Source organism: Myxocyprinus asiaticus, chromosome 46 (assembly GCF_019703515.2).
Source record: "Myxocyprinus asiaticus isolate MX2 ecotype Aquarium Trade chromosome 46, UBuf_Myxa_2, whole genome shotgun sequence".
Classification (NCBI taxonomy): Eukaryota; Metazoa; Chordata; class Actinopteri; order Cypriniformes; family Catostomidae; genus Myxocyprinus; species Myxocyprinus asiaticus.
Window position 1 is genome coordinate 28,811,238 of NC_059389.1, and position 27,931 is coordinate 28,839,168.

At 37.8% G+C, this 27,931-nt stretch overlaps 1 protein-coding gene across 6 annotated transcripts in view; it reads right to left on the reverse strand.

Moving 5' to 3' along the window:
- The window catches only part of LOC127436275 (kinesin-like protein KIF21A), a 292,925-nt gene that overhangs the window by 231,491 nt on the left and 33,503 nt on the right, over nucleotides 1-27,931 (reverse strand). For 4 of the 6 annotated variants that reach the window (XR_007896360.1, XM_051690327.1, XM_051690328.1 and 1 more), the window contains exons 6-26: nucleotides 25,081-25,248; nucleotides 24,831-24,946; nucleotides 24,418-24,613; nucleotides 24,101-24,290; nucleotides 23,938-24,001; nucleotides 18,525-18,734; nucleotides 17,871-17,930; nucleotides 14,769-14,853; nucleotides 14,556-14,667; nucleotides 11,926-12,114; nucleotides 10,595-10,794; nucleotides 5,826-5,933; nucleotides 5,667-5,735; nucleotides 5,305-5,447; nucleotides 5,081-5,225; nucleotides 4,673-4,867; nucleotides 2,819-2,920; nucleotides 2,525-2,690; nucleotides 2,116-2,136; nucleotides 1,003-1,060; nucleotides 852-906 (exon numbers count right to left, since the gene is read on the reverse strand). Coding sequence is in view for 5 of the 6 variants with exons in the window: in XM_051690327.1 (XP_051546287.1) it covers nucleotides 852-906; nucleotides 1,003-1,060; nucleotides 2,116-2,136; nucleotides 2,525-2,690; nucleotides 2,819-2,920; nucleotides 4,673-4,867; nucleotides 5,081-5,225; nucleotides 5,305-5,447; nucleotides 5,667-5,735; nucleotides 5,826-5,933; nucleotides 10,595-10,794; nucleotides 11,926-12,114; nucleotides 14,556-14,667; nucleotides 14,769-14,853; nucleotides 17,871-17,930; nucleotides 18,525-18,734; nucleotides 23,938-24,001; nucleotides 24,101-24,290; nucleotides 24,418-24,613; nucleotides 24,831-24,946; nucleotides 25,081-25,248 (2,652 nt within the window). In the remaining variant the exon portion in view is untranslated. The remainder of the gene's footprint in view (nucleotides 1-851; nucleotides 907-1,002; nucleotides 1,061-2,115; nucleotides 2,137-2,524; nucleotides 2,691-2,818; nucleotides 2,921-4,672; nucleotides 4,868-5,080; nucleotides 5,226-5,304; nucleotides 5,448-5,666; nucleotides 5,736-5,825; nucleotides 5,934-10,594; nucleotides 10,795-11,925; nucleotides 12,115-14,555; nucleotides 14,668-14,768; nucleotides 14,854-17,870; nucleotides 17,931-18,524; nucleotides 18,735-23,937; nucleotides 24,002-24,100; nucleotides 24,291-24,417; nucleotides 24,614-24,830; nucleotides 24,947-25,080; nucleotides 25,249-27,931) is intronic. The other 2 variants (XM_051690326.1, XM_051690325.1) reach the window with 2 other exon arrangements.

Here is a 27,931-nt window from a genome sequence, read left to right on the forward strand (position 1 = left end):
TCTCATGGATACCTAAGTCAGAGTGCGTTACAGCAACAGTTAAAACTTTCTCAACCTTTTAGTTGTACTAACAGAGCTTACATATACCCTTTCTCAACATCCTTGTGATGCACCATACCCGTGTTCTTTGACACAGCATAAACTGCACAGGCACCCTTACCCCAAAGTAACTTACAGTACATTCATTTACAGGTACAATCCCCTTGGAACAGCCTGAGGTTAAGTGCTAGTTCAAGGTCACAAAGATCAAAGGATCACCCCTTTGCGTGGTTCGAATTCATCTTTTGTTTACCAGGCCACATATATAAATAAATTGTTCGCTCAAAAATGTAAATTCGGTCATTATTTACTCACAACAGGGAGGCTCCAAACCTGACTGTGGCAAAGGTTTGACATCATGATTTTTGGTCAAGAAACAAGCAAGAACCAATGTTCAACCTGTGCCGTAGTCGTTATATTTGAGCTCATCAACAATTTGGAAATTATTCTGAAAATGACTGAAAACTTTTTTAGTGGAATGTTGTTCTGTTTATCACATAAAGTGATCGTTTGGCTTAAGCAGACTTGGAATATAGTGCATGAGTCGTAATGACTACCTTTACTGTGGTTTTACTTTTTTTTCTCCTTCCTTTTTGGCCAGGAGTCACCATTTACTTTGAGTATATAACAAAAAAAAAAAAAAAAAAAAAAACACGTTAAGATATTTTAACTTTCTCTTTTGCGTTTCAAGGAAGAAAGTCATATGGGTTTTGAGCGACATTATGGTAAGCAAATAATGACCACATTTTCACTACATCACATTGGTAAACCTACATTTGGAGAAGAGTTAATGAAGGTAATTTAGACTGTACCTTAGTCCTAGATTTAGTCTCTCCACATAGCTTCATGAGGTCTGACGCCAGAATGCTGCATTATGGTAATAGACATTGACAGAGGTTTGCTCATTCATTTAAGCAAAGAAAATGAAACAGACATATTCTTCATTAGTAGATATTAACTTACTGTCCCTCCACTGCAGGACTCTGGGTCGACTCATCGCTACTACTGTCATCACCATTTTCTAAATGAGGGAAAGAAAAAGACAGAGGGTGGGTATTCACAAAACCACGAACAGGCCTGTAATTTATACCTGCAAAAAATATCTTTAAAGACCCCATGAAATGGTTTGTCGAATGCAATTTTCTTCACTGTGCTGACGCATTTCCTATTAAAACATAGAGTTCTATTGAAAACATTGAAACATAAAAAAGGAGTGGCTTGTCTTTGTCCTTTCATTTACATCATAGCCTGGCAAAACCATTATTTGCTACTTGCTATTGCTAGTTGCTGACTGGTGGCATTTATAATTTAGGAGGATGGAAAATCTTATTCTATAGAGCATTTTTTTGGACAACAATGTATATACATACCTATGGACAAAATGATGTCATCAATATATTTGGCCAAAAGAGAGAGACTGTAAATTTTAAATGTGTAGTCTATATATTATGTTGTCAACTTTCTGGTGTACACTAGCATACTGATTACCTTAAAGCTAACTACAGATACTAACATTTGGATTTCATGGGATCTTTAATTATTTTGAAAGGAGTTAAGCAGAATAACCCTGACACTGTTATTTGCCATGTTTAAATGTTCAGACTTCTCTGAGTGTGGTAGAAATACTTAGAGGAAGGGAATGAGGATAAATAAGCACAGCGCTACCATGCTAGTTTCTTTAGTTGCCGTGAAACACTGATCCAAACTGTTTTCTGATGTTGGCTGTGACCAGATCATCAAAGTTAGCACAAAATAAAGTTGTGTAGCAGAAGGATGAGGGAACACAAATGATAAATCATTCAAAATGGAGAGAAAAATATTAGTATACTGCACCAAAACATGTCCTACATGGACCTGAAGAGTCTTCACACATTTTCCTGCTGAGATATTGTGACCTAAGCGAAGCATGTTGCTAGTTGGTTGGGAACTGATGGATTTAATGTGGTAAGGACTGGTAGAGGAGGAAAGTACAGAAGCCTCATGCACCTGCGGATGGACCGCTAGCCAGTGGTTAGTCTGAGTAGGTAGATCCATGCACTCATTACAAACAGAGTGTACGGTACTACTGGTACTCACCCAAGGGCATGTTACCTAGTTCTGTTTCAAACCAGCCAGGGGGAACAAAAAAAAAGGCAACATAGAAATCAAAAATACATCCACCATATCAAAACCAAAAGTCAAAAGTTCTATTTTGAGAGGCAAGAAAGGCCTAGATGTCCACTTCAGGAAATGCACTGCGATTGTCTGCTCCCCCTACCAAATTTTAGTCCAGCAACTATGCACAATCAATCCAGACATGGCAGGACTCGCTCTACAATTCTTTGCTGTATCTGGCCCCTTTAGAGCAGAGAGCTTTGAAGCTTTTGCAGAAAAAAATCTTCAAGGTTACTCAAATTTTTAAAACAATTCACTATGAGCAAGCACACCGGGAAACAAGCTTAGGGTCTAGGGGTAAAGTCAAGGGTCCAATGAGCATAGCCCTTACCTTGCAGAGCGTTCCCCAGCAAAGCGTCCAGCTCTGGGTTAAACTCGGCCTTCTCCTTGAGCATGTGGAAGAGCAGCTGGTTTTGAGTCGCACTGTTGATTTCAGTTTGCTTGAGACGGCCCTCCATCACCTTTATCTGAGATTCCTTCTGCGCTGCCTGAAGACCCTGAACACAAGTCCAAATATGTGCAAATGTTGTAAAAACAAGTACAACTTTCTTATTCTAGCCCATTATAGCCAGTTCAGCAGAAGACACATTTTAAATGAAAGTAAAACTGTTCTGTGATCTGACACCTTGTTGATGGCCATGGACATGAAATGATCGAGAAGGAATCGAGCTTCAGCCAGAGTGCAGGAGCCAATTACAGCTGAGACATCGACAGCATCACCTTCCTCCTACACAGAAAAGTAATTTGATTCATAGTTCTTAAAAGTCGTTTTAGTATATTGATTCAGAGTTCTTACAGTAATTTCAGTGAATTGAGTCAGAGTTTTTAGAATCGCTTCAGTGAACTGATTCAGTTTGCAGACACTTCAGTAAATTATTCAGAGTAAGAGTTTTTTCAGATATTTTATTCAGAGTTTTTAAGAGAAGTTTCAGTGAATTGATTAATAGTTTTTAGTTATTTCGGTGATTTGATTTAGAGTTTTATGAGTAATTTCAGAGCACTGATGCATTTTTAGTCATTACAATAATTTAGATTCAGAGTCATTTCAGTAACTTGGTTTAGTGTAATTTCAGTGAATTGATTCAGAGTTCTACGAGTAATTTCAGATAATTGATTCAGAATTTTAGAGTCATTTCAATATATTTATTCAGAGTCATTTCAAGTTATTTTATTTCATCAATTTCAGAGAATTGATGCAAAGTTTGAAGATTCATTACAGTGGTCAAATTCAGTAATCATTGATGAAGTATTTAGAGTAATTTCAGTGATATGATTCAGAGTTCTACAAGTAATTTCAGATAACTGATTCAGAGTTTTGAGTAATTTCAGTATACTGTATTGATTCAGTCATTACAGTGAACCGATTCCGAGATTTAAAAAATTATTTCAGTTATTTAATTTAAAGTTTAAAGTGTCATTTCAGTCATTTGATTAAGAGTTTTTAAGATTAATTTCAGTGAATTGATTCAGAGTCTCTTCAGTGAATTGATTTAGAGTCACTTCAGTGAACTGATTCAGAGTCACTTCAGTGAATTGATTCAGTCACTTCAGTGAATTGATTTAGAGTCTCTTCAGTGAATTGATTCAGAGTCACTTCAGTGAATTGATTCAGTCACTTCAGTGAATTGATTCAGAGTCTCTTCAGTGAATTGATTCAGTCACTTCAGTGAATTGATTTAGAGTCTCTTCAGTGAATTGATTTAATAAGTAATTTCATAATTTTAGAGTTATTTTAGTATAATGCTTAAGAGTTATTTCAGTTTTTTTAATTCAGTTTTAAGATTAAATTCAGTCATTTGATTCAGAGTTTTTAAAAGTAATTTCAGTGAATTGATTTAGTCCTTTCAGTGAATTGATTCTGAGTTTAAGTAATTTCAGATAATTTAATCAGAATTTTAGAGTCATTTCATTATATTGATAAAGAACATTTCAGTTAATTTATTTAGAGTTTGTGAAAGTTATTTCAGTTATTTTATTCAGAGCTGTAAGAATCATTTCAGTGATTTGATTTAGAGTTATTTCATCATTTGATTCAGATATTAAAAGCTAAAATGTGTAATTTTTTCGGTGTTAAAATACTTTCTCCAATCCCAGCTCAATATGCAGAACAAATACAAGTAAGCCATTTGTAGGTACATTTTCTAAAAAAATAAATTAAATGTAAGTACTGTGTCTCTGTGGCGCTAAAACAATTCCTCTGTTTGTTTTGAGCAGCCCGTTCAGCCTGACACAACAACATTGACTCAGCCAATGGCTTGAGTTGGGGGTGGGACTATCTGTTTGATCTATTTATTCAGAAAGCTGTTTGAAAACAAATTTTACTCTTTCAATTCCGTTCTGTGGCATAGAGATAACACACTTCAGCTTAAAAGTAATTTTAGAGAACTGTTTAATCATTTCAGTCATTTGATTCAAAGTCATTTCATTAAAGTAGTTGAGAGTTTGTAACATTATTTCAGTGTATTCAGAATGGCCTGACCTTCGCTTCCTCCATCTGCATGATGTTGGCCTGGCAGTCAGTGATGCTGTCATTGATGTAGTCAATGTTTGCCAGCAGTGACTCCAGCTCTTCATTCAGTGTCTGAATGGCTTTCTCGTCCTCTGGCTCGTCCACTAGCAGTCTCTCTCTCTTTCTGATGATCTTGTCCCGTCTCCGTGTCAACTCTTCACGTTGCTGCGGACAAAATTTCAAATGACGAGACATTAAATGGGTCAAATATATATATATATTTTTTTTAAGATTTCATAATTTCCATGGAATGGTGGACACAATTTTAAAAATGATTTACATTCCAATCAATGAACTTATTTTCATCTAATAGTGCTACATTGAGACAGATCTGAAATTGTAAGGTAGCTGTTTTCACAATAACAGGTACATTTTTACCTTTAGAAGGCGATTCATGTCTGTCTCCATGTTTGAAATGGTCATGCGCTGCATTATAATATCAGATATACGCCGTTCAAGGCTCTGCCATTTGCCACGAGCCACACGGGAGGAGTAAACGCCAACCGGCCTGCGGTGGTATAATCTACAGCAAAGACATGCCTGTCACATACAGAATGAGGTCATATATACGTCCTAACACACAGGAGGCCTGTATACTGTACCTGGTTCCATTAGGTGTTCCTGAACTCGAGTATGTTCGACCTGCGGATGGTCTGTGAGAGACATCCTGACTTGAATCTAGCAGACTGACCTTTCGTGTGACCTTTCCTGATATGGGTCGCACCTGCCTTCTCAGAGCACTCACCTGACAGAGACAACAATAATCACCTTACCTCAGAAAAAAGTAACAGCGAAAAGACAGTTTGGCTTTTAATCTGAATAATCAGATAAATAATCAATAGATTAATTGATAACAAAATAGTTGCTAGTTAAATCATTAAAACACAGTGGGCTCAGAAAGTCATACTTACAAATGTCTGAATGTCATTGCATTCGATATAAAATATCAAAGTGAATATTTCACCTCCTCAGTTTTTCTGCGCAGAATGAGTTCCTGTTGTCTCTTCTGAGCTTCTAGAAGTTTCAGCTGATGCTGTACAAAACAAAAACACAAACGTCACTGAACATATTCACATATTACTCATTCATACAGCAGTATGAGTGTTATTTTCCCATCATGCACCTCTTGTTTGCGCTGGTCTTTCTTGAGTGTGGCGATCTCGCGGTTTCTACGGGATTCTGCCATCCTGCTCTTCTCCTGCTGCTCCTTCATCTGCTTCATCAGACGCACCTGACAACAGTCACCATAGCAACACTCAACTCTCTATACTAGTTTAACTCCATGATTTGTTTCTTAATAACTGTATGATAATTAAACAGGGCAAGAGTCAACAGTGGGGTTCAAAAGTATGAATTTGGGGCTGGGAATCGATCCTAAAAAGAATCGATTCTTCGATTCCTAGCTGTTAGGAATTGAGAATCGACTCCAAAGCTTGGAATCAATTCTGCTTGGGGGAATTGTCCGCACTCATGGGCGTGATATGATTTTTATTTTATTTTTTCTTGACCACAAAACAGCTACACATTCCAGAAGCCTTAACAGCACTTACTTAAATTACAAAAGTATTATAAAATGACTTCAGCTAAACAAACATCATTTCCAAACTGATTTTGTAGTCAGTCAGCCATGAATTCGCTCCGTTTGTTAATCTCTATGAAGCAATCACACAAGCCCTTCAACACATCAGACAGTTGCTTTCCAGACTAATATTGTCTGCCGCTATTTTACAATGGATTACTCAAATAATCAACTAAAAATGCCAAATTTGTGGCATGCCATTCATGCTATCATAAATAGTGCAAAGTACTGTCACGGTCCTGTCACTCTGTCAGTTTGGGTTTTTGTCTGACAGGACTATGGCATCATTGTCCCATGTCTGTCTTGTGTTTCGTTGTCTGTCTTTGTGTGAGCGCACATTTTCGGTTGAATTCCCTGCCGTGCGCTCTTCGGTCTGTCTTGTTTCTTGTCCGGAGCATGGTTTCTGGAACCTGACTTCCTGTTTGGTCCATGTTCTGTCTGTTATTGACGTGGGTGCATCGCGCTTGTGTCATCTTGGCGGCATGCATTCGCGTCAATAGTTTATGTCTGTCTCTTGCGAACATGGGTGCGCCTCACGTTGCGCTGCGCGCCCGGGTCGCGAGTTGTCTTGTGTTTCATGTCAGGAGCATGGTGTTTGGATCTTGACTTCCCTGTCTGGTTCAGTTTCGATCTGTGTCGGGATCCGGACACTCATGCTCAAAGTTCTGTGTCTGTCTCTCGCGACCACGGACGCACGTTGCGCTCGTTTTGCGCTGTGTGCCCGGGTCGCGAGCTGTCTTCATGCTGTGGGTTTGTGTGTGGCCGAACTCTCGCACAGGTGTCCTGTCTTGTTTTTGCCACCTGTTGCGTGCATCACGTGGCGTTTGTCTCGCGATGTACACTCAGGTTTTGTTTAGTGTGAGAATGCGTGGCATCGCTTTGTTTGTCAGTTGGCATGGTCGTAATTTGCCTTATTGTCTTGGCAATGTGCGCTCGTGCTCCATTTGGGTGTTTTGTTGTCTTGTGAGAGCACGTGGCTTTGTTTTTGTTTCTGTATCGCTGCGTGTCTCTCTGTCTTACCCCACCTCCTTGTTTGCCCATTATTAGTTTATTAGTCACACCTGCCCTGTCTTGTTAACCTGCTAATTTCTCTCTCTTTTAGTCTCCTTGTGTGTGCTGTCCAGTGCCAGTTCATCTTCTGTTTGTTCCAGTCAGTCGTGTGTGTTGGTTGGTTGGTTGAGTTAGTTTGTCAGTCGGTTTATTCCCCCATACCTACCCGGTCCAGTCGGACCTGTCTTCAGTTTCCTCTGCCCCAGCCTGGATTATTTACTTTGTGTTTTTCCCCTTCGGGGTAGTTTGTGTTTATAGTTTTTTCCCCCTTGTGGGAGTTTGTGTTTGTTTTTAAATAAATTCCTTTATTTTTACTCTGTGCTTGGGTCCTGAGACTCTCTGTCATCTATGCAAGATCATGACAAGAATGTGTATATTATGCTGTTTATTAAGAGATTTAACTTCAACTCCCTTTTTTTCGAAATCAAAAAAATTCCATCAATTCCGAAACAAGGAATCGGAATCAGATATTTACAAAATTTCTGAAATCGAACAGGCCTATATTAATTTTAACTGTGAAAATGCTTCTATTTTGCTAATTTATTACATTATTCATTGCAAATTTTAGTGCGTTTTTAGAGTAATTTCAGTAAACTGATTCAAAGTAATGTTAGTGATTTGATTGAGAGTCATTACAGATAATGAATTTAGAGGTTTTTTTAAAGGCGTATAACTTAAAAAAAAAAACAAGGACGATCAGGTGTTTGGTATCATTATAAAGAAAACTTTACAAATTTGTTAATGATATAGATTATGATACATTCTGAGACTCTCAGCCTAAGAAACATTTTTAGGCAAAAATGTACTTTTTCTTATTTTTCTGATTTGACATTATATATCTCTGGGTGTAAATAAGGTGGCTCTGAAAAACTGCTTTTGTTTTGTTCACAATCTTGTTGACTGTATCTGAGAAAAAAATTGTGTTGATATGACAAAGCAAACAAAAGTTATAGCATATTATATATTATTATACAAAATAATTAATCATAGTGTCCAAAAAACGTCTCCATGTGTCCAAAAGCCTCTCCAAACAAATAAAACATAATAATTGTACATAAGAACTAATTAAACATGCAAACACAACAATGACTTGTTTGTATAGCATGCAGACATGATTTTATTAATGAGATTTCACAGAATGAGTTTCATTCTGTGCCATTTGTGTCATCATTGATTCTGTGTCATGTATTTGGTGCCATCTCCTGGTGGCCATATTGTGCTTTGTGTGGATTATCTAATGATCTCTGCATCCGATTACCTTATGTATGGGCTAGTTTGAAAGATAATCACCTTCTCCAAGTAATGATATGTGATATTTTATGTTCTGTTTATGTTTCGTGAAGTTATAAGTGAAAACGTGGCATTTAAGCAACACCAACATAATCGTCAAAGACATTTACTTAGTTATTACTCGCTATATTTTTGTCTGTGAGTAAAACAACAGACTGGTTGTATTCTACTCTTTTTTTGTTTTTTTTTCCCACTACTTAGTAGGTCCTCGTGGTGGCGCGGTTACTCACCTCAATCCGGGTGGCGGAGGACAAGTCTCAGTTGCCTCCGCTTCTGAGACCGTCAATCCGCTCATCTTATCATGTGGCTCGCTGTGCATGACACCGCGGAGACTCCCAGCATGTGGAGGCTCATGCTACTCTCCGCGATCCACGCACAACTTACCACGCACCGCATTGAGAGCAAGAACCACTTAATCGTGACCAAGAGGAGGTTACCCCATGTGACTCTACCCTCCCTAGCAACCGGGCCAATTTGATTGCTTAGGAGACCTGGCTGGAGTCACTCAACACAGCCTGGATTCGAACTCGCGACTCCAAGAGTGCCGTATTCTACTCTTTGAGAGCTTTCCAACAACATATGACACATGGCTATTTGATGAGATTAATTTTTTTACTGACTGCAATAATATGTGCAGACTAGTGCAAATGTTTTTATAAATTATTTGTCTGCAAATTTCAAAGCACTTGTTCAGTTTTGGTCATAATGCCTGCATGCATTGAAAAGTAGAGCTTCTAAGATTTCAATTGATACCTGTTTTGTGTTGGGCAGGACTGTAGTTATTAATATATTTACTTTTTTTCCTCGAGGCCCATTCCAGCTTAAAGGGTTAATCATGGTATATTAAAACATTCAAATATAATCGTAAATATATTTACTATAAACTTCTCAAAAAACTTGCAAGAAATTGGTTAATCATCATTTATTTTGATTATTTAAAATGTAAAAAAATAAATAAAATATAATTAATTAGAAATATTTTTACAGTATTTGTAAACATGCCATACAATCAGTGGACATGTTGTTATTAAAAGCTGGGCAAAATCTTCTGCCAGTAGACTTTTTTAATAATATGATCAAATGGGCAAACTCAATTAATATTAATAATGTTAAATTTCCCAGCCCTAATGAAAAATGCTTTACCACCAAGATGCAAATTAAATTACTTAATCAAAAGCTTATACACTCACTTGAAATGGATAAGTTTGTTATTCGTTATGAATACATACGCATAAACTATGATGGAAACACATTAAATGAATACGTTCTTATTTAAGTCAAGTCGTTTTTATTCGTATAGAGCTTTTCACAACACACATTGTTTCATAGCAGCTTTACAGAAAATTATGCTATAATAGAAAGTGAAGCTGTTATGTCTGTAATGTCTTCAAGTCTTCATTGTGCAGTTTAGATGAAAAATGTGACTAGATTATACCTTAAAAAAATATTATTTGTATATATATATATATATATAATTTTTAGGATTATAGGATTATAGATGCGCATCAAAAAAGTAATTTGACTTTACCTCAACAAGCCATGTGAATTCATAAGTGGCCGAGAGAATGTCATTAATGTCTTCAAATAGCATCGCACATGTTGCTCTGGTTATTCTGAAATGCCAAAGCCTGCCATCAAAAAGCATTTAGTCTGCATGCTCTCAACTGCAAATAAATTATTACATTTAAAAATATAGCCACATTGGCTTTAGCTTCTGTGTTCATATCTATTTTGCACCAGTTTCCCCAGAAGTGAAGATTTTGTTCTCTTAAACACATGGGATTAAAACACTGCTTGTATTTGCAAATTGTTTTTGCAAGATTGTGACTTTGCACATAAATTTAATTCGTAACTTGGATGGAAGCATGATTGAAGATAGTACTGCAGTAAGAGTAATGTGTCTGGTGTCCACTGGATGATGCTGTTTATCCTCAAATGTGTAATTTTGTAATGATGATTCAGCATTGACTTACTTTGGTTTTCTTCATTTCAGTCATGTCCTGCTGGAGTTTCTTCAGTTGCTTCTCATACTGTGATTGGTTCTTCAGTAAGCGAGCGTGCTCCTTCTGTGCTGCCTGCAGCTTCTGCAGCTCTTTATTCATCACACTCAGTTTCTTCTCATATTCAGCCTTTATGCGCTTGGCTTTATCCTCCGAGCACGACTCCACGGAGCCTGAACACACACACACAAATAAACAGAATTTCATTAGCTTTTATTAGAGCACATTACAGGCAGGACATTGTTTCAACCTCATGTGTGTTAACAGCTGCTTTAATTGGCGGAAACTGCTTTAAAATGAATAGGTACTTAATTAATCTAGTTATGTTTATATGCTTATAATATAGCAGCCAAATATCTATAGCCCAATATTTGTAGCTTTGGTGCTGCTGGCTGAAGTTTTCAGACAGTCCCTTACCACAACCACCACAGTTTTAGCACGTTTTAGCACAATGTGAGGACTTTTCAGACGGTCCCTTACATTAAGGTTCATGATCTTGAACGATTTTGCGGTGACACCATTGGACAAGCTTAAATACTGGACAAATCGTGTCCCGTATTGTTTCAAAACGGGATGCATCATTTCATCTTTAAATATGGGACGAGTAGCAACCCTACTTGGGACTGCCGCTATGAAATGATGATGTCCAGAGATTGGATTGCATTCAGACTTGCAGGTAATGCATGGAGCTAGTGCATGCAACGCTACATAAAATGACCTTTCGTAGCATTGATGGATTATTGTTATTGGATAGCTAATAATTAAAGTCAGAGAAATGCAGCCTCTTACATACGGTCGTTTACATAAACCTGGAGATAGTTACATGATTTGACATTAGAGGTCACTGTTGCCCCAAACATTGCAAATGCACAGTTCTATCCTTCTAATTGGTCATTTGTACTCATGACAAAAAAGATCTCGTGACCCAGCAGATAATTATCTGTGACCCAACGGTTGAGAAACCCTGTTATAGAGCTGCTTGGTATGAGCAGCCAGCTTTAGATTTACATTTAAACATTCTTAAACAAGATCTATTCACTCTGAAGCGTGCAGCACATGCAAACTCTACATTTCTCTTATTAAATCACAGCCTTTGCAGTTTAATAATCACACTAGGACATAACATGATTTTAATTTGTGTTCTGAATGTTTACACAATCACATTTGTATGTCAGATGGTATAGGTTTTTGGTATTACATGAGCGCATTAACAGACCTGATTCCGATACCAGTATCGGTATTGGGACATCACTAGTAATTTTCTCTATTGTATGATGTATGGTGTGGAGTAGAGAATCTCATACCCATATTCTGCAGCACTTGGTCTCTCTCCAGCTGTGTGTCTCTGATCTTACACTGCAGCATCATGAGTTTCTGTTCATACTGCTGTTTGAGAGTGTGCAGGCGTCTCTGACTGTTCTCCAGTTCATCGATTAACTTCTGTTTAATGGCGATCTCACACGTGATGTTGGCCAGATCTGCCTGGAAGTCCTCTGATCAATAAAAACAAAATGATTTCCAAAATATATTTATGTACAGACAATCTTTTAAGAGAAAGTGTTTTCTGTTTTGATCTGTCTGAGATACAACCTCTGTCTATAAATATATGTAGCTCAGAGTTAATTTTAACGCAATTTTTTTATTAGTCATAAATTTTGTCTTTTGACAAAATTGTCCTCTAAATTTAGTCAATATTTAATCATGTCATATTTACTTATTTTAGTCCATTTTAAATGGCTAAATTGCTATCATTTTAGTAGACAAAAAGATATTTTAGTTGATGATAATGTGTAAAATGACAAAAACATATATCAAACTGTAACAGATCAAACATTAACCAAATATTCAAATGTTCTGAAAAAGGTACAAACTACAATTATTTAAACATGTATCAAACATATTAAAGATGAATATATTTAATATGTAAGATTACACAACTGTCCTGAAAAGCTGAGCTCCTGAAATATTAGCATATAATTAGGCATGTCATAAAATATCGATTATTTATCAGCAGGTTATTTTATCGATATATTAAAATTAGCCGATATTTAAATTAAAAGCCTAATTTTAATGCAATTAGTGCAATTCACTGTCATTTGGCGTAATAGCGTTGGGAGACCACAAGAGAGTGATATAACTTTTACTGAAGCAGGTCACAAGGCACCAGGATCACAACATAGGATGGTTACTTTAGACCTGCACAGGACACACACACACAAAAGTTACAGAGGTTTTCCTACTTTTTCAAGAATGAATGTGACAGGGTTTGCAGATTAGAGTATTAAACTGATTTACCTGCGCAAACTGAACAATTAGAAATTATTATACAATTTCACTGTATGTATCTTTGAAGAGGTTTCATTCAAGCTGTCAAACCACAAAAAGACATACTTGTAACTGAAAATACATTGTGTATGCTATATGAAAGATACATGTTCACAATAGATCATCCAGTTATGGTTAGAGTAAAATCTTTGTCCATTGATAATGATTTGGTTTGAATTTAAATGGAAAACTCTCCGTGGCACTGCAGATTTTTAGGGCCGAAACATACTCTACGCAAGTACGTGAACGTAGACGCATCTTGCAATGCAAGCTCGATTTCACACGTAGTTGCATTCTGAAATGTGTAAGAGCGCATAACCCAATGCAAGTGTGCATTGCATTCTCAGCGTTGCCACAAGGGGCGCTATAGCGAGATTTGTGTGAACTGTCTGCTTCTAGGGTGAGTTTTCTCTTTCAAGTCAACTACTGTCATGGCGGAGTAACAGTTCGAAGAGAATATTGCTGAGCAAGTAAGAGTAAGTCAGTATATTTATAGCAACTTACCTGATTAATGACACATCCAGTTTAATGGGACAGACGTTTGAAGGTAACTCTATCGCCCACTTGAGTACTGAGGTTTGTTCCCACCCCGGTAACGCAAGAATGCACGTTAAGCATGTTCAACTGGACCTAGCGTTGGCAATGCGGTGGCCAAGCGACCTCATCTACGTTCACGTACTTGCGTAGAGTATGTTTCGGCCATTAAGCAGCCTCTGGAGACAGCGTGTATGTACCTTTTTTAAATTTTAGAACACACCACGTCGTCCGCCAGACACGTCTAGTGTGCGACGCCCTTAATTATATCCTGCCGCTCACGCTTTATCAAAGTCGTGTTGAGAAATATATATGAAAACACAAAGACTATTGTGCAAAGGGCAGCCCTAATTATATCTGAAAAAAATCACGATATATATCTATAATCATCGGGTAAATCTTCCGATTATTGATGCATGAACAAGGCATCGATCCCAAGCCTACATATAGTGAATATACTGACGTATTAACTACTTTAAGAAGTTACTCTGTTGTAAATGACTCAAGTTCTGACTGTTTAGGATATTGAGTAGCTTTTTTAAAGGAAGCGGCGTAATCACAACTCAAGTTACGCATTCTGACCAGTGCAAAACGTGTTCAAGTTCAATTGTTTATTGGCTTTATTGTTTGTGCAGATGTAAGTTGTAATATTATGTTTATGTTTGGGAATATAGCTGATTAATCTCACATATATAGGATGAACTCACTAAAACAGTAACACCCATGCAATATTATTTTTTCTTGTCATATTTTCAACAACAGTAAGTTTTAATTAAAACAAAATCAAAATGCCATTCTTCAATGAAATTTTTCATCAGTAATTTCATTGATGTCATTAACATTCATCTAGCTTTAAGAAAATTGGTAATACTTAATACTAACTTTTATCAAAAACCTTTATTAAACAGGTATTATCAACTGTTAATGTGAAATGTTGCCAATTCAAAACTAACTGAAATGAAGCAAAGAAAAAACAAAGTGTATGGTTTACTATGGCAACTTTCCAAATGTCTTTTTCAATGCCAAAGGTGCTTTATAATCACATTGGTGATTATTTGACAGTAAAATGTAGCACCTTTCTCATCCAGCTCAGAATCAGACTCCTCAGAGCTCTCCTCTGCATCCAGCTCTTCTTCATCCACCTCCTCCTCCTCTTCTCCATCTCCCTCTTCACGGTCACTGCTGTACTACAGAAAAAAAAAAAAAACAGTTTTATGTCAAACAACCAATCATAACCTACTTTTTTTTTAACTGTGTTCTGATATGCCGAGGAGACTGTCAATCATACCATTTCTGGCTCTTGACTGGCTGGTTCTGACATCTCTTTCTCATTGATCTTCTGTTCACTGTCAAATGATTCATTTTTGTTGGTACTACAGAGGAAAATTAACAAACTAGATATTAAAAATCTGTTTTCTAACTTTTAAAAAAAGGCTCTTATCAGTGATAGTGAAAACAGGGTTTCAAATTTAATTTCAAACAGCGATACATCATATATAATCTGGGGAAAAAATGGAGGAGAAAAAGAAAATTAGGAGGGATGTATTATGGCAGACATGTGATGCAAATTTAAAGTTAAAAGTGCCTCACACGGTGTCCTAACCAGATGTGATGCGTCAAGTTTCCACCATTTGTCTGTTCACACTGAACGTGAACTGCTGCGTGACATGACACAATCACAGCCAATGAGAACATATTAAGGTTTAATGTTAATTCATACAATAGAGCACAACAGTCTGGTTCCTGAAGTAAAAATCCCATTCATTTATCTCATAGACTAATTGATTTCAACGATAACATATAAATCTTTAATGACAGACCTACTATGAGCTACAAGGTTGTTCATCGATGGTATATGCTTCCGTTGAAGCCATCTGTCTGTGTTATTTCAACTTCATTGTTTAAGAATCGTGTTTGATAGCGGAATTCATGGTAAACAACTACATTACCAATGGTACAGCAGTGAAAGATCTACCAATCAGAGAATATAAAATATATAAAATTTGAAGTCAGAAGTTTGCATACACTTAGGTTGAAGTCATTAAAACTCATTTTTTTAACCACTCCACAGATTTAATATTAGCAAACTATAGTTTTGGCAAGTCGTTTAGGATATCTACTTTGTGCATGACACAAGTAATTTTTCCAACAATTGTTTACAGACAGATTGTTTCACTTTTAATTGACTATATCACAATTCCAGTGGGTCAGAAGTTTACATACACTAAGTTAACTGTGCCTTTAAGCAGCTTGGAAAATTCCAGAAAAGACTTTAGCCAGTTAGCCAGTTAGCTTCTGATAGGAGGTGTACTGAATTGGATGTGTACCTGTGGATGTATTTTAAGGCTGCCTTCAAACTCAGTGCCTCTTTGCTTGACATCATAGGAAAATCAAAAGAAATCTGCCAAGACCTCAGAAAATAAATTGTGGACCTCCACCACGTTCATCTGTACAAACAATAGTACACAAGTATAAACATCATGAGACCACGCAGCCATCATACCGCTCAGGAAGGAGATGCATTCTGTCTCCTAGAGATGAACGTAGTTTGATGCGAAAAGTGCAAATCAATCCCAGAACAACAGCAAAGGAATTTGTGAAGATGAGTATCTATATCCACAGTAAAACGAGTCCTATATCGACATAACCTGAAAGGCTGCTCAGCAAGGAAGAAGCCACTGCTCAAAAACCGCCATAAAAAAGCCAGACTACAGTTTGCAAGTGCACATGGGGACAAAAGTCTTAATGTCCTCTGGTCTAATTAAACAAAAACTGAACTGTTTGGCCATAATGACCATTGTTATATTTGGAGGAAAAAGGGTGAGGCTTGCAAGCCGAAGAACACCATCCCAACTGTGAAGTATGGGGAAGGCAGCATCATGTTGTGGGGGTGCTTTGCTGCAGGAGGGACTGGTGCACTTCACAAAATAGAGGGCATCATGAGGAAGGCAAATGATGCAGATATATTGAAGCAAAATCTCAAGACATCAGCCAGGAAGTTAAAGCTTGGTCGCAAATGGGTCTTCCAAATGGACAATGACCCCAAGCATACCTCCAAAGTTGTGGCAAAATGGCTTAAGGACAACAAAGTCAAGGTATTGGAGTGGCCATCACAAAGCCCTGACCTCAATCTGATTTGTGGGCAGAACTGAAAAAGCGTGTGCGAGCAAGGAGGCCTACAAACCTGACTCAGTTAAACCAGTTCTGTCTGGAGGAATGGGCCAAAATTCCAGCAACTTACTGTGAGAAGCTTGTGGAAGGCTACCCAAAACGTTTGACCCAAGTTAAACAATTTAAAGGCAATGCTACCAAATACTAACAAAGTGTATGTACACTTCTGACCCACTGGGAATGTGATGAAAGAAATAAAAGCTGAAATAAATCATTCTCTTTACTATTATTCTGACATTTCTCATTCTTAAAGTAGTGATCTTAACTGACCTAAGAAAGGGAAGGTTTTCTTCGATTAAATGTCAGGAACTGTGAAAAACTGAGTTTAAATGTATTTGGCTAAGGTGTATGTAAACGTCTGACTTCAACTGTATATATAGCTATACAGTTATTCTTATTGTTTGGTAAATTTTGTTTTATTACCTATGCAAATCAAATGCATCTTTAGATTTTAAGATGATCAAGGTCACATTTAACCCCAAAATAAAAACAAAAATACAAATAGTAATATTTTAAAGTAAGAGTAAAGTAAGTCTATTCAGATATACTTTGTATTGTGACATTATTTTTAGCGATTCCAATAAGGCAAATGTACCCCTAAATTCTCATTACTGAAATGTAAAAAAAAAAAAAAAAAAAAACTCATTCATTTTATTGTAATATGTGAAAGACATTTCACTTTTATGTAATTCTCATTATTCTTAATGATGATTCCCAATAGATTCTCATGAAAAATGCAATATTTTATTTTATTTTATTAGATTTAGTGTAAATTGAAGGCAATACAACAAACAACAAACACTAATGTGATGTATAAATACTTCAAAATTGTAATAATGTATTGTTGTTTTTTTTTGACATTTCATTAAGTAGAATGTGGAGGAAAATGTGCCTAACTGTCATGAAAATGTCACATTGTAAAATGTCTTCTTGCTCATTAAAATAGACTTTATTTTCTTATATATATATATATATCGATTTTTGGGTTTAAATATAATCTGACATGTTCTTGACAGGTTTCGTGAGATTCAACAACCAACCATCAACCAAGGTGTATTTGAACAAAAGTCTCTTGAAAGTATGAACATTTTCTGGGCTGTTCTCCAAGTTTGGAAACTACCTGCTTTAAAAGCACAATTAGAGTTTAAAGACTGTGAGCAAAGATGCAAGACAGTGGGTTATGGGTAATTAATGTACAGAGGGTGACACAGGGACAAACCTGTCTTCCTCCATCTCCTCATTCTCCTCCTCTCTCCTGTCGCCCAGCAACTGCTGGAGTCTTCAGAGGTCAGAGGTCAGAGAGAGGAGCACAAACAGAGACAGATAGAGAAGCCACGGCACTGACATTAGAAAAGAAGGGTAGAAGGTCACATGCAAAACCTTCTTCTAATTGATATCACCATCATATCAAAGATATTTTGGCTGATTTAATGTCTCAGTGGTTTTTTGTGGTTAAGTTGCCAAAAGCAAGTAAAAATTTACTTCGATTTTGGTTGAAATAAATATAAATATAAATACACAGTATATGTGTTCAATACGAGTTAACATGAAGGCAACATAAGAACAATATTCCAACCTTTGTATTTTTTCATCGGTGACTAAGGGATTAAATGTCATCTAATAACTTTAACCTGTATGTAAATTTTGCCACTGTTTTAGTGGATATGTAGTGGATAAAACTTCGAAATTTTGTTTAGGAAAGATTTTTTTTCTCACTGTCGTAAGTTTCATGTAATAACACATTCGTGGTGTTAAGTCACCGAAATACAAACCACGATGGGTGGTGTTCCACAATTATACAAGGGAAAACATCTAGGCCTAAATAATTAAATTGTCATAGGAACAATTGACACTGAGTTCACCCTGTCATTACCTCTTCTTCTTCTTCTTTTCCTTCCTTCTCAGTTTCTCCAGGTCTTTCTTGGCAATCTCGATGATGTCGCTAGTCTCCTGACTCGGGTCGGCCCCCAGCAGAGCGGGAGAGAACGTTCCAGAGTTTCCGTAGAATGGGGGGCGACTAGATGCTCGTGTGAGGTTCCTCCTCAAGTTTTCATTCACTGCTTCACTCTCCAGAAGTTTAGCTCTGAAACACACATACAAAAAACCCTCAGTCATTGTAAAATAATAATAATAATAATAATATATATATATATATATATATATATATATATATATATATATAAAATATATTTGTTATCGATTAAATTTTTTCTCATAATCTTGTGAATTTTTTTTAATTTTGTCAAAAATATTTAAAATGTTACATAATTCTTTACAATTTTGTCCTAAGATTTATTGTCTGAGGTGCTGCACAAAAGATCATGTCTCTTTATAAATAACCAGGAAGAGCTATTTAACTATTTCCTGTGTGAAGACATTAGACAAACTGGCAAAAAAAATAAATAAAAATAAAAATAAAACGGTAGCTACCTTGGAAACACTTGGTAAGTCTGACTTCTATAAAATATATGGTTCTATAATTTTTGTTAAATCCGTCTGAAAATTATTTCATCCATCCATCCATCCACAGTGGATCAGCATTTTACCCTAGCGCGGGTCCTAGATAGGGCATGTGAGTTTGATCATCCAGTCTACATGTCGTTTGTGGACTTGGAGAAGGCTTACGACCGAGCCTCCTGGGGTGTCCTGTAGGGGATGCTGCCGGAGTATGGGTTACCGGGCCACAAATGCATGCCATTCAGTGCCTGCTGCTGGAGTATGGGGTACAGGGCTGCTAATGCATGCCATTTGGTCCCTTCATAACCATAGCAAGAGCTGTGTATGTATTCTCGGCATTAAGTCAAGCTTATTCCCAGTGGGATTTTAGACTTCACTAAGGCTGTCTTTTGTCACCTATCCTGTTTCTGATATTCATGACCAGGATTTCAATGTGCAGTCAAGGAATTGAGTGTGTCCAGTATGGGGGCTCATGTTTGCATTTCTACTTTTTGTAGACGATGTACTGTTGGCATTGTCAGGCTTTGAGGGTGATTTGCAACCAAATGTAAAGCAGTTGGGACGAGGGTCAGCACCTCTAAAAAAAGGGTAGATTGTCCTCTCCAGGTAGGGAGTGAGCTGCTTCCCCAAGTGGACGAGTTTAAGTATATCGGTGTCTTGTTCACGAGACAGGGAAAGTTGGAGCATGAGATCAATAGGTAGACCAGTGCAGCATCTGCAGTAATAAGGGTGTTTTAGGACCATGGTGCCTAAAGGCAAAGCTCTCAAGGTTGATTTACCATACCATGGTACCTAAACGGAAAGCTCTCAAGGCCGTTTTACCATGCCATGGTGCCTAAACGGAAAGCTCTCAAGGCCATTTTACCAGACCATGGTGCCTAAACGCAAAGCTGTCAAGGTCTTTTACCAGACGATGGTGCCTAAAGGCAAAGCTCTCAAGGTCGTTTTACCGGACGATGGTGCCTAAACGCAAAGCTCTCAAGGCCGTTTTACCAGACCATGATGCCTAAAGGCAAAGCTCTCAAGTTTGTTTTACCAGACCATGATGCCTAAATGTACAGCTTCCCAGGCTGTTTTACCAGACCATGGAGCCTAAACGTACAGCTTCCCAGGCTGTTTTACCGGACCATGGTGCCTAAACCTACAGCATCCCAGGCTGTTTTACCGGACCATGGTGCCTAAAGGCAAAGCTCTCAAGGTTGTTTTACCGGACCATGGTGCCTAAGGGCAAAGCTCTCAATTTACAAGTCAATATATGTTCCAATCCTCATCAATGGTTATGATCTTTCTGGATGGATGGATGGATGGATGGTTGGATGGAAAGACAGACTGCAATCCCCAGGTACTGTCCCCAATCTTTATGCGATGCTGAAATGGCGTGTCAGCCATGACAATGCAACAACATCTAGAGCCTTAGGCATCTCAGGGTGAATCTCATCTACCCCTGGCACCTTGCCACTTTGGAGCTTTTTTTATTTTTATTTTCTCCCCTTTTCTCCCCAATCTGGAATGCCCAATCCCCAATGCGCTCTAAATCCTATTGGTGGTGTAGTGACTCACCTCAATCCGGGTGGCAGCGGATGAATCTCAGTTGCCTCCGCGTCTGAGATTGTCAATACGCATATCTTATCACGTGGCTTGTTTAGTGCGTTACCACGGAGATGTAGCACGTGTGGAGGCGCACAACTCACCACGTGCCCCACCGAGAGTGAGAACTACACATTATAGTAACCATGACGAGGTTACCCCATGTGACTACCTTCCCTAGCAACCGGGCCAATTTGGTTGCTTAGGAGACCTGGCTGGAGTCACTCAGCATGCCCTGGATTCGAACTTGTGATTCCAGGGGTGGTAGTCAGCGTCAATACTCGCTGAGTTACCCATCTGATCCAAGTCACAATCAGATGGTCATTAGTTGACAGCTTATCTTCACCCAAATGTCCAAGACATACAGCCACAGATAATGTGACATTAAAGTTGATCATTGACCTTTTGCCTAAGGTGTTCTGGTACCAAGTACACTTATGAACAACCTTATGTTTGGACATGGTGTTCATTATGACATATTCATGACTATCACAGAAGTCCAATAACAAAACACTGCTCGGGTTCAGATCAGGCATGCCATTCCTCCCAATCATTCCCACCCAAGTTTCTCTGTCGTCTGCAACATGGGCATTGAAGTCGCCCAGCTGGACTATAGAATTCCCAAGTGGCACCTTTTCCAGAGCCCCACTTAGGAACTCCAAGAAGGCTGGATACTCTGAACTTTCAGTTTGAGTCAAATTGAGGTAACCCTCTCGTCTACTGAGCTAAACTCCAAGATTGTAGTGTCAAGCCAGGGGCTTGTGAGTTTCCCCACACCTGCTTTATGCTGTTCATCCTGAGAAACACCTATCCAGGAGCTTGGTTCCAGAGCCAAAACTGCACGTAGAAATGAGCCCAACTTACCAGGGTAAGCAATATGAACAAAATTCTATTTTTCTATTTTCTAATTTTATTTCATGGTAACAGTATATATCTCAATATAGTTTTGTTTTTTTTCTTCTAAAAACAAAAAACAAAAAAGTGTTTATATATTAAATAACCATGTGATAGTGGTGGGCCATATGTGAAACATTACATAGCAATATTCTAATAATTTAGCCTAATGGTATGCCCGTTGCAATGAAATAATCAATCAATCAATAATTACTGAAAATAATATTTGATTTGTTTTATCTACTCTGCATTGTTTTCAATCCAATAAAAAAATTAGGCTTCTCTCTAGTTGAATATAACCATTTGCTTTGATTATGAAGCAAACCCCTCCATCACATATTTGTTTTGGATTTAGCCTTACATTGGACTCTGGAAACCTTTCTGGCAACTATATAGCCTTCTAGATATAAATGCGCTGTTGACAAAGGTGTTATTTAATAATTCCTGAGGTAATTTACGTGATAGCTTCTCTCTTCTCTCTCCACGTTTAAGGAAGAACAGATGCCGGTAGGAAAGATTGATGGTGTCGTCAGCAACAGTAACTAACGGCAGCTAGGCTTATAGCGGAGGGTCAGTTTCACACCACAGACAACACAGCATTTTATTAACAAGCTCTTCCTCATTTTCTCTCGGAATGTAAAGTGATTAGAACCTGAGGTTTTCTCTCTCGCTCTCATTCTCTCTCTATCTCTCTCCATGCGTGCTGTGTGCACTCGCCTCAAAAGGAGCGCTCTCATCCTAGAACGTGAGAAAACGTGTTTCGGAATCGTCCGCATTCTGTATGTTCATCTTTCTCCACGTTTGTTCGTCTCTCTCACTATCAGTCTCACAACCAGATGGAGCGTTGCGCACACAGACATTTTCATACAGAGATTTGGACGGTACAGAAAAATATCTACAGGTTCTCACTTTATACCGTCGCTCAACCTCCCACACAAACTCTGGCTCCTTTCCCACCAGAGAGGTCACATTCCATGTACCAAAAGCCAGTTTCTGTAACCAAGGTCCAGTCTGCATGGGCCCCCACCTCCATTTGCTGCCAACTGGGCATTGCACCAGTCCCCTTCTTCTCTCCCTGCAGGTGGTGGGCCCACAAAGAGGCTCAACACAATATTAAAAAAGACCACATAGCCATTTTAGCTAACTGGTTAAAAAACATAAACTATTTTTCCACACAATATTAAAAGATATTTTATGCTTTCTAACAAGTTCTCCAAAGTTTTCTAAAATGGCTATGTGGTCTTTTTGCAGAAGTTGTCACTTTGTATGCTAAAGTTTTGGGTGTTACTGCCTGTCACAGCAACACTGAACTGTCTGTATGTAAATATTCATTACTTGATCAAACAGAGTGCATTTTTAATCACTGAAGAATCATTAAGCTCTGAAATTTATGGAAGAATTATGGGTTTCCAAAATGTGGTATCACTTCATATAACTCAAATCTTAAAGGTTTTTAGATTTATTTTCTCCACGTGTTTGTAACAGGTAGCATAGATTACCTCACACGCGCATGCGCATACACACACACACACACACACACACACACACACACACAGAACAAAGTACAAAGTCTGAGTCTTCTGTTTTACACACTAATTGAAATTTCACAGTCCATTTCTGTTCATTACATTTCATTTTCTTGACATTATTATTAATTTACTTTGAGTTTTTACATTTTTTTGTTTGAAATAAATGATTTGTAACAAAATGATTATTTTATGTTTCTTTGTAACACCAGGTTAGGTTTGACTGTAAGCATTTATTGCAAAAACTGACATTTCAAAACAGTAAAAAAGAAAATGGCTAAACTTTGACAAATAATAGTTTGATAATGTCTAAATATATATCCAAATGCATAACTTGTGATAAAATGTAGAATTACTACAAATGGTAATACCCGTGGCTGCATAGAACACTGAAGCCATCTACTGGCTATTATTGTCATAACATGATTTTTAAGTCATGTTATTTTTCTTTTTTCACCAGATGGCAGCAATCTGCCCCAATACATGACACATTCTCATATTTTCTTCTTGTTTCAAATGATAGAAGTGTAGGTTTTTACTGTAGTGAAGTTACTCTATATAGTAATTTTTTTTATTTTTTTTTTGGCATATGCAAATGAATGGTGAAATCGAGAAATATATATGTAAATAAGATCTAAAAAACATAAAATCCCAAATGAAGTGCATAATTGTATTGTTTTTACCTCAGGGAAGAAGAAATTTTATAATTTCTAAAAATGTTTTTTTTTTTACACCTGTACTATTTTCTCGAACAGTGAAGCGGCCTCCTATCAGAACAGAACGGTAAAGCAATAAGTAAATAATATAACGTGATTTGTTTACCTCAGATCTTCAATTTCCTTAATGTAATTCTGAATCATATTTCCAATCTCCTCACTGCCTTCACCTGAAACAGTCAATAATCAGATCACATCTTACAGATGTTTCACAAACATTTGGAAATAAACCTTCTGATTGGTGTGGGCGGCACTAATGTACTCTGTACCTGCTCTGGCGAGCACCTGATTGGCCTGTTCGCTGAGAAGCTGTGTGAGTCGGGCACCCTGAGCGTCTATAGTTTCCTGCATAGCCTTCACACGCATGCGCAGATTATTATTCTCTATCTGCAGCATTGAGTTCTCATGAAACATGTCGTTGATGCTTTCGAGCCCATCTTCTCCAACCATGCGCTTCCCCTGAGAAAGAGAGATTTAAATAATTTACCAAACATAAATGTGCAAACCATTGATGTACAACAAGTTTTCCCATTCTTTTCTGGTTTGCTGAAACCTTGTGAACTAATTTATCAGGTGAATGTCTCACCGTTCTGTACTCCATGAGCTCCATCTGTAGTCTGGCAATCTCCGTTCTGAGCGCACTGATCTGCTGACTGGCCTTGTCCTGATTCACCATCACCTTGTTCTTGATGTTGCGAGCTCTGTTGGCGTACTTCAGTGTGTTGAGGGTCTCCATGAAGTCCTGATCTGACGGGCTGATGCAGGCAATCATCACTGTTCGGCTGACAGACCAGAGAAAAATGTGCAAACTTAATTACTCACACAGCTGGTTAGGTTCACAAAAAAATACAAATTTTGTTGTTTGTTATTTTTGATAAAACAACTTCTTAAAGTGCAAAATAAAGTATTTAGTTTGGTTTCCAATCCATTGAATCGAATAAAGTATTGAAGTTGTAATACTGATGACCCAAGATGAAGTCCAGCTAACTGCACACAGACCTGTTTCCTCCCAGTGAATCCTGCAGAAGGCGAGTGAGTTTGGAGTCTCGGTAAGGCACGTGCGTCGATCGTTTGCTTCTGTCTCCTAAAGCACTGATAACATTTCCCAATGCCAGCTACATCACAGTGTAAAAAGACAAGCAGACAAATATATCAAATGATCTGTTCCGCTTAACCTGATTTATATTATCGATATTAACTCTAGCCCAAAAAGACATGCAGGAGGTGATTATGTGTTTGTGGTTCGGACCAGTCCACAGTTAATGGATATGCCCTCCTTGGCCCGGTCTCCTGTAGCTCCAGTCCTCTTGAGTCGCTCTGATCCGGCCAGATCCACAAAGTGAAACTTGGCTGTGAGTGTCTCAAACTCCTCCATCTCAGATGAGTTGTTGGCCAGTCGATTGTCTGTCTCACTGTCCTGATGCGAAGACAAATTGGCAGTAAATTAAAAGAATGACATTAACATAGAGCACAGGAGTTTTCAATTAAACTTCCAAGAGGTCCAGTCTCTATGTGTTCTTTCTGGCAAAGGCCAAATTGACCTGTTTCAGAAGTCAGTATAATGCACTGTATGGCTATAACATGAAAAAGTATGTTTCTGGGTGATTGGATATCACTGTACCGTTGCCTTGACTTCAGTGTGTCTTGTTTTCTATTGGCTTTAGGGTGGGCAGGAAGTTCACCTTTTTGAGCGTTTTACTGCTGAAATACGGGACATGAAACATCCTGTATGGGACGTCGTAATTTCAGCAAAAAGATATGGGATGTCCCGTCTAATACAGGACAGTTGGAAGCCTTATTCGTCAGAGAATCAAGCATCAGATTCACCATAACAGTAAAATAAAACTAAAATGATTATGATATAAAATGCTATGATAAATATACACTGATGAGACAACATTATGACCACCTGCCAAATATACTGTTGGTCCTACAAAACAGCGCCGACCCGCTGAGGCATGGACTCTACAAGATCCCTCAAGGTGTCCTTTGGTATCTGGCACCAAGACATTAGCAGCAGATCCTTCAAGTCCTGTAAGCTGTGTGGTGGAGACGCCGTGGATCAGACTTGTTGGTATAGCACATCCCACAGATGCTCAATTGGATTGAGATCTGGGGAATTTGGAGGCCAGGGCAACGCCTTTAACTCATCATGTTCCTCAAACCATTCCCGAACAATGTGTGCAGTGTGGCAGGGCACATTATCCTGCTGAAAGAGGCCACTGCCATCAGGGAATACCATTGCCATGAAGGGGTGTACCTGGTCTGCAACAACGTTTAGGTAGGTGGCACGTGTCAAACCGCTGTCCACATGAGTGGCCAGACCCAGGGTTTCCCAGCAGAACATTGCCCAGAGCATCACACCCCCTCCACTGGCTTGTCATCTTCCCACAGTGCAGGGGTCATCATGGGCATGCTGACCGGTCTGCGGCTACGCAGCCCCATATGCAGCAGGGTGCGATGCACTGTGTGTTGTGACACATTCCTCCCGTAACATCATTAAGATTTTCTGTGACTTGTGCCACAGTAGACCTTCTGTCAGTTCGGACCAGACGGGATAGCCTTTGTTGCCCTTGCGCATCGATGAGCCTTGGGCTACCAACACCCTGTCGCTGGTTTGTGGTTTGTTCCTCTTCGGACCACTGTCGGTAGGTACTCACCACTGCTGACCGAGAGCACCCCAAAAGCCTTGCCGTTTCAGAGATGCTCTGACCCAGTCATCTAGCCATAACAATTTGGCCCTTGTCAAAGTCGCTCAGGTCTTTACTCCAGCCCATTTCTCCTGCATTCATCACGTTGACTATGAGAACTGATTATTCGCTTACCATCTAATCTACTCAGACCTTGGTGTGGCCTTGTTAGGAGATGATCAGTGTTATTTGCTTCACCTGTGAGTGGTCATAATGTTTTAGCTCATCTGTGAATTTATAGTTCAAGTATTAAAAATATCTGAATAATTGGTTCCATTCATTACCATTAGTTAATGCATTAGGTATCATGAACAATATATTTTTTACAGTGTTTATTAATCTTTGTTAATATTAGTTAATAAAACAATTGTTCATGTTAGTTCATAGTGCATTAACTAATGTAACACATACAACTTTTGATTTTAAAAATGTGTTAATATATGTTGAAATGAACATCAACAAAGATTAACAAATGCTTTAAAAGTATTGTTCATTGTTAGTTCATGTTAACTAATGTCTTTAATTTTAACAATGGAACCTAATTTTAAAGTGTTACCAAATTAATTTTTGCTTTCATTTTTGATATGCAGTCTATTATGAATTGAAATTTCATTAAAGTTACATTAAACATGAACATGACACATGTCTGTTATGCAAAATTAATCTCAGATTCTTGTCTTACGCTGTATTTTTTATTTTTTTACAGTAGCTAACTATCTAGTTAAATGCTGCTGTTTTCAGTTATCAATGGACAAAATACTCAAATTTCCCTTAAATAGAGAATTCATAAATTTGATTTATAAAGTAACTTTAGAAAAAACGTTAGTAAAAAATTATACTTCAGAAAAAAAAGTATTCTATGGTACTGTATGTCCTTATTTAGATCACATAAACGTGTGTTGAACACAAAAAACCCTTGACACCAATTACACAGAACAGAATGAAACAATTATAATGTAAAATTAGGTAAATGCATTAACTGAAAAACATTTACGCGTTAAACATATTTGAATAGTCTCAGTTAATGTGTTACCTTGGTAACTCTTAAAACTAAAAAGGGAAAAAGTTATCTAAAACTAAAAAACTAAAATAAAAAAAAAAACTAAACTAAAACTAACATAAACTAAAACGAACAATCACAGTAACTATGTTTCCATCCAAGGATTTTTTGCGGAAAAAGGTTTAGCACATCAAAATAAAGCTGATGGAAACGCAAACTATCGCTAAAATTTCACAAGTGTCGAAATAATATTTTTCCATTTAACTTTAGCACATAAATCCTATGTCAACACGTCAAATGTCATGATAAACTAGTCATAAACTGCATTAATGCCAGTTTTCTAAACTAGAGAAAAATGGCATTAATGCAAAAAAATGTAGTGTCAGTCACATGACAGAATTTCCATCACA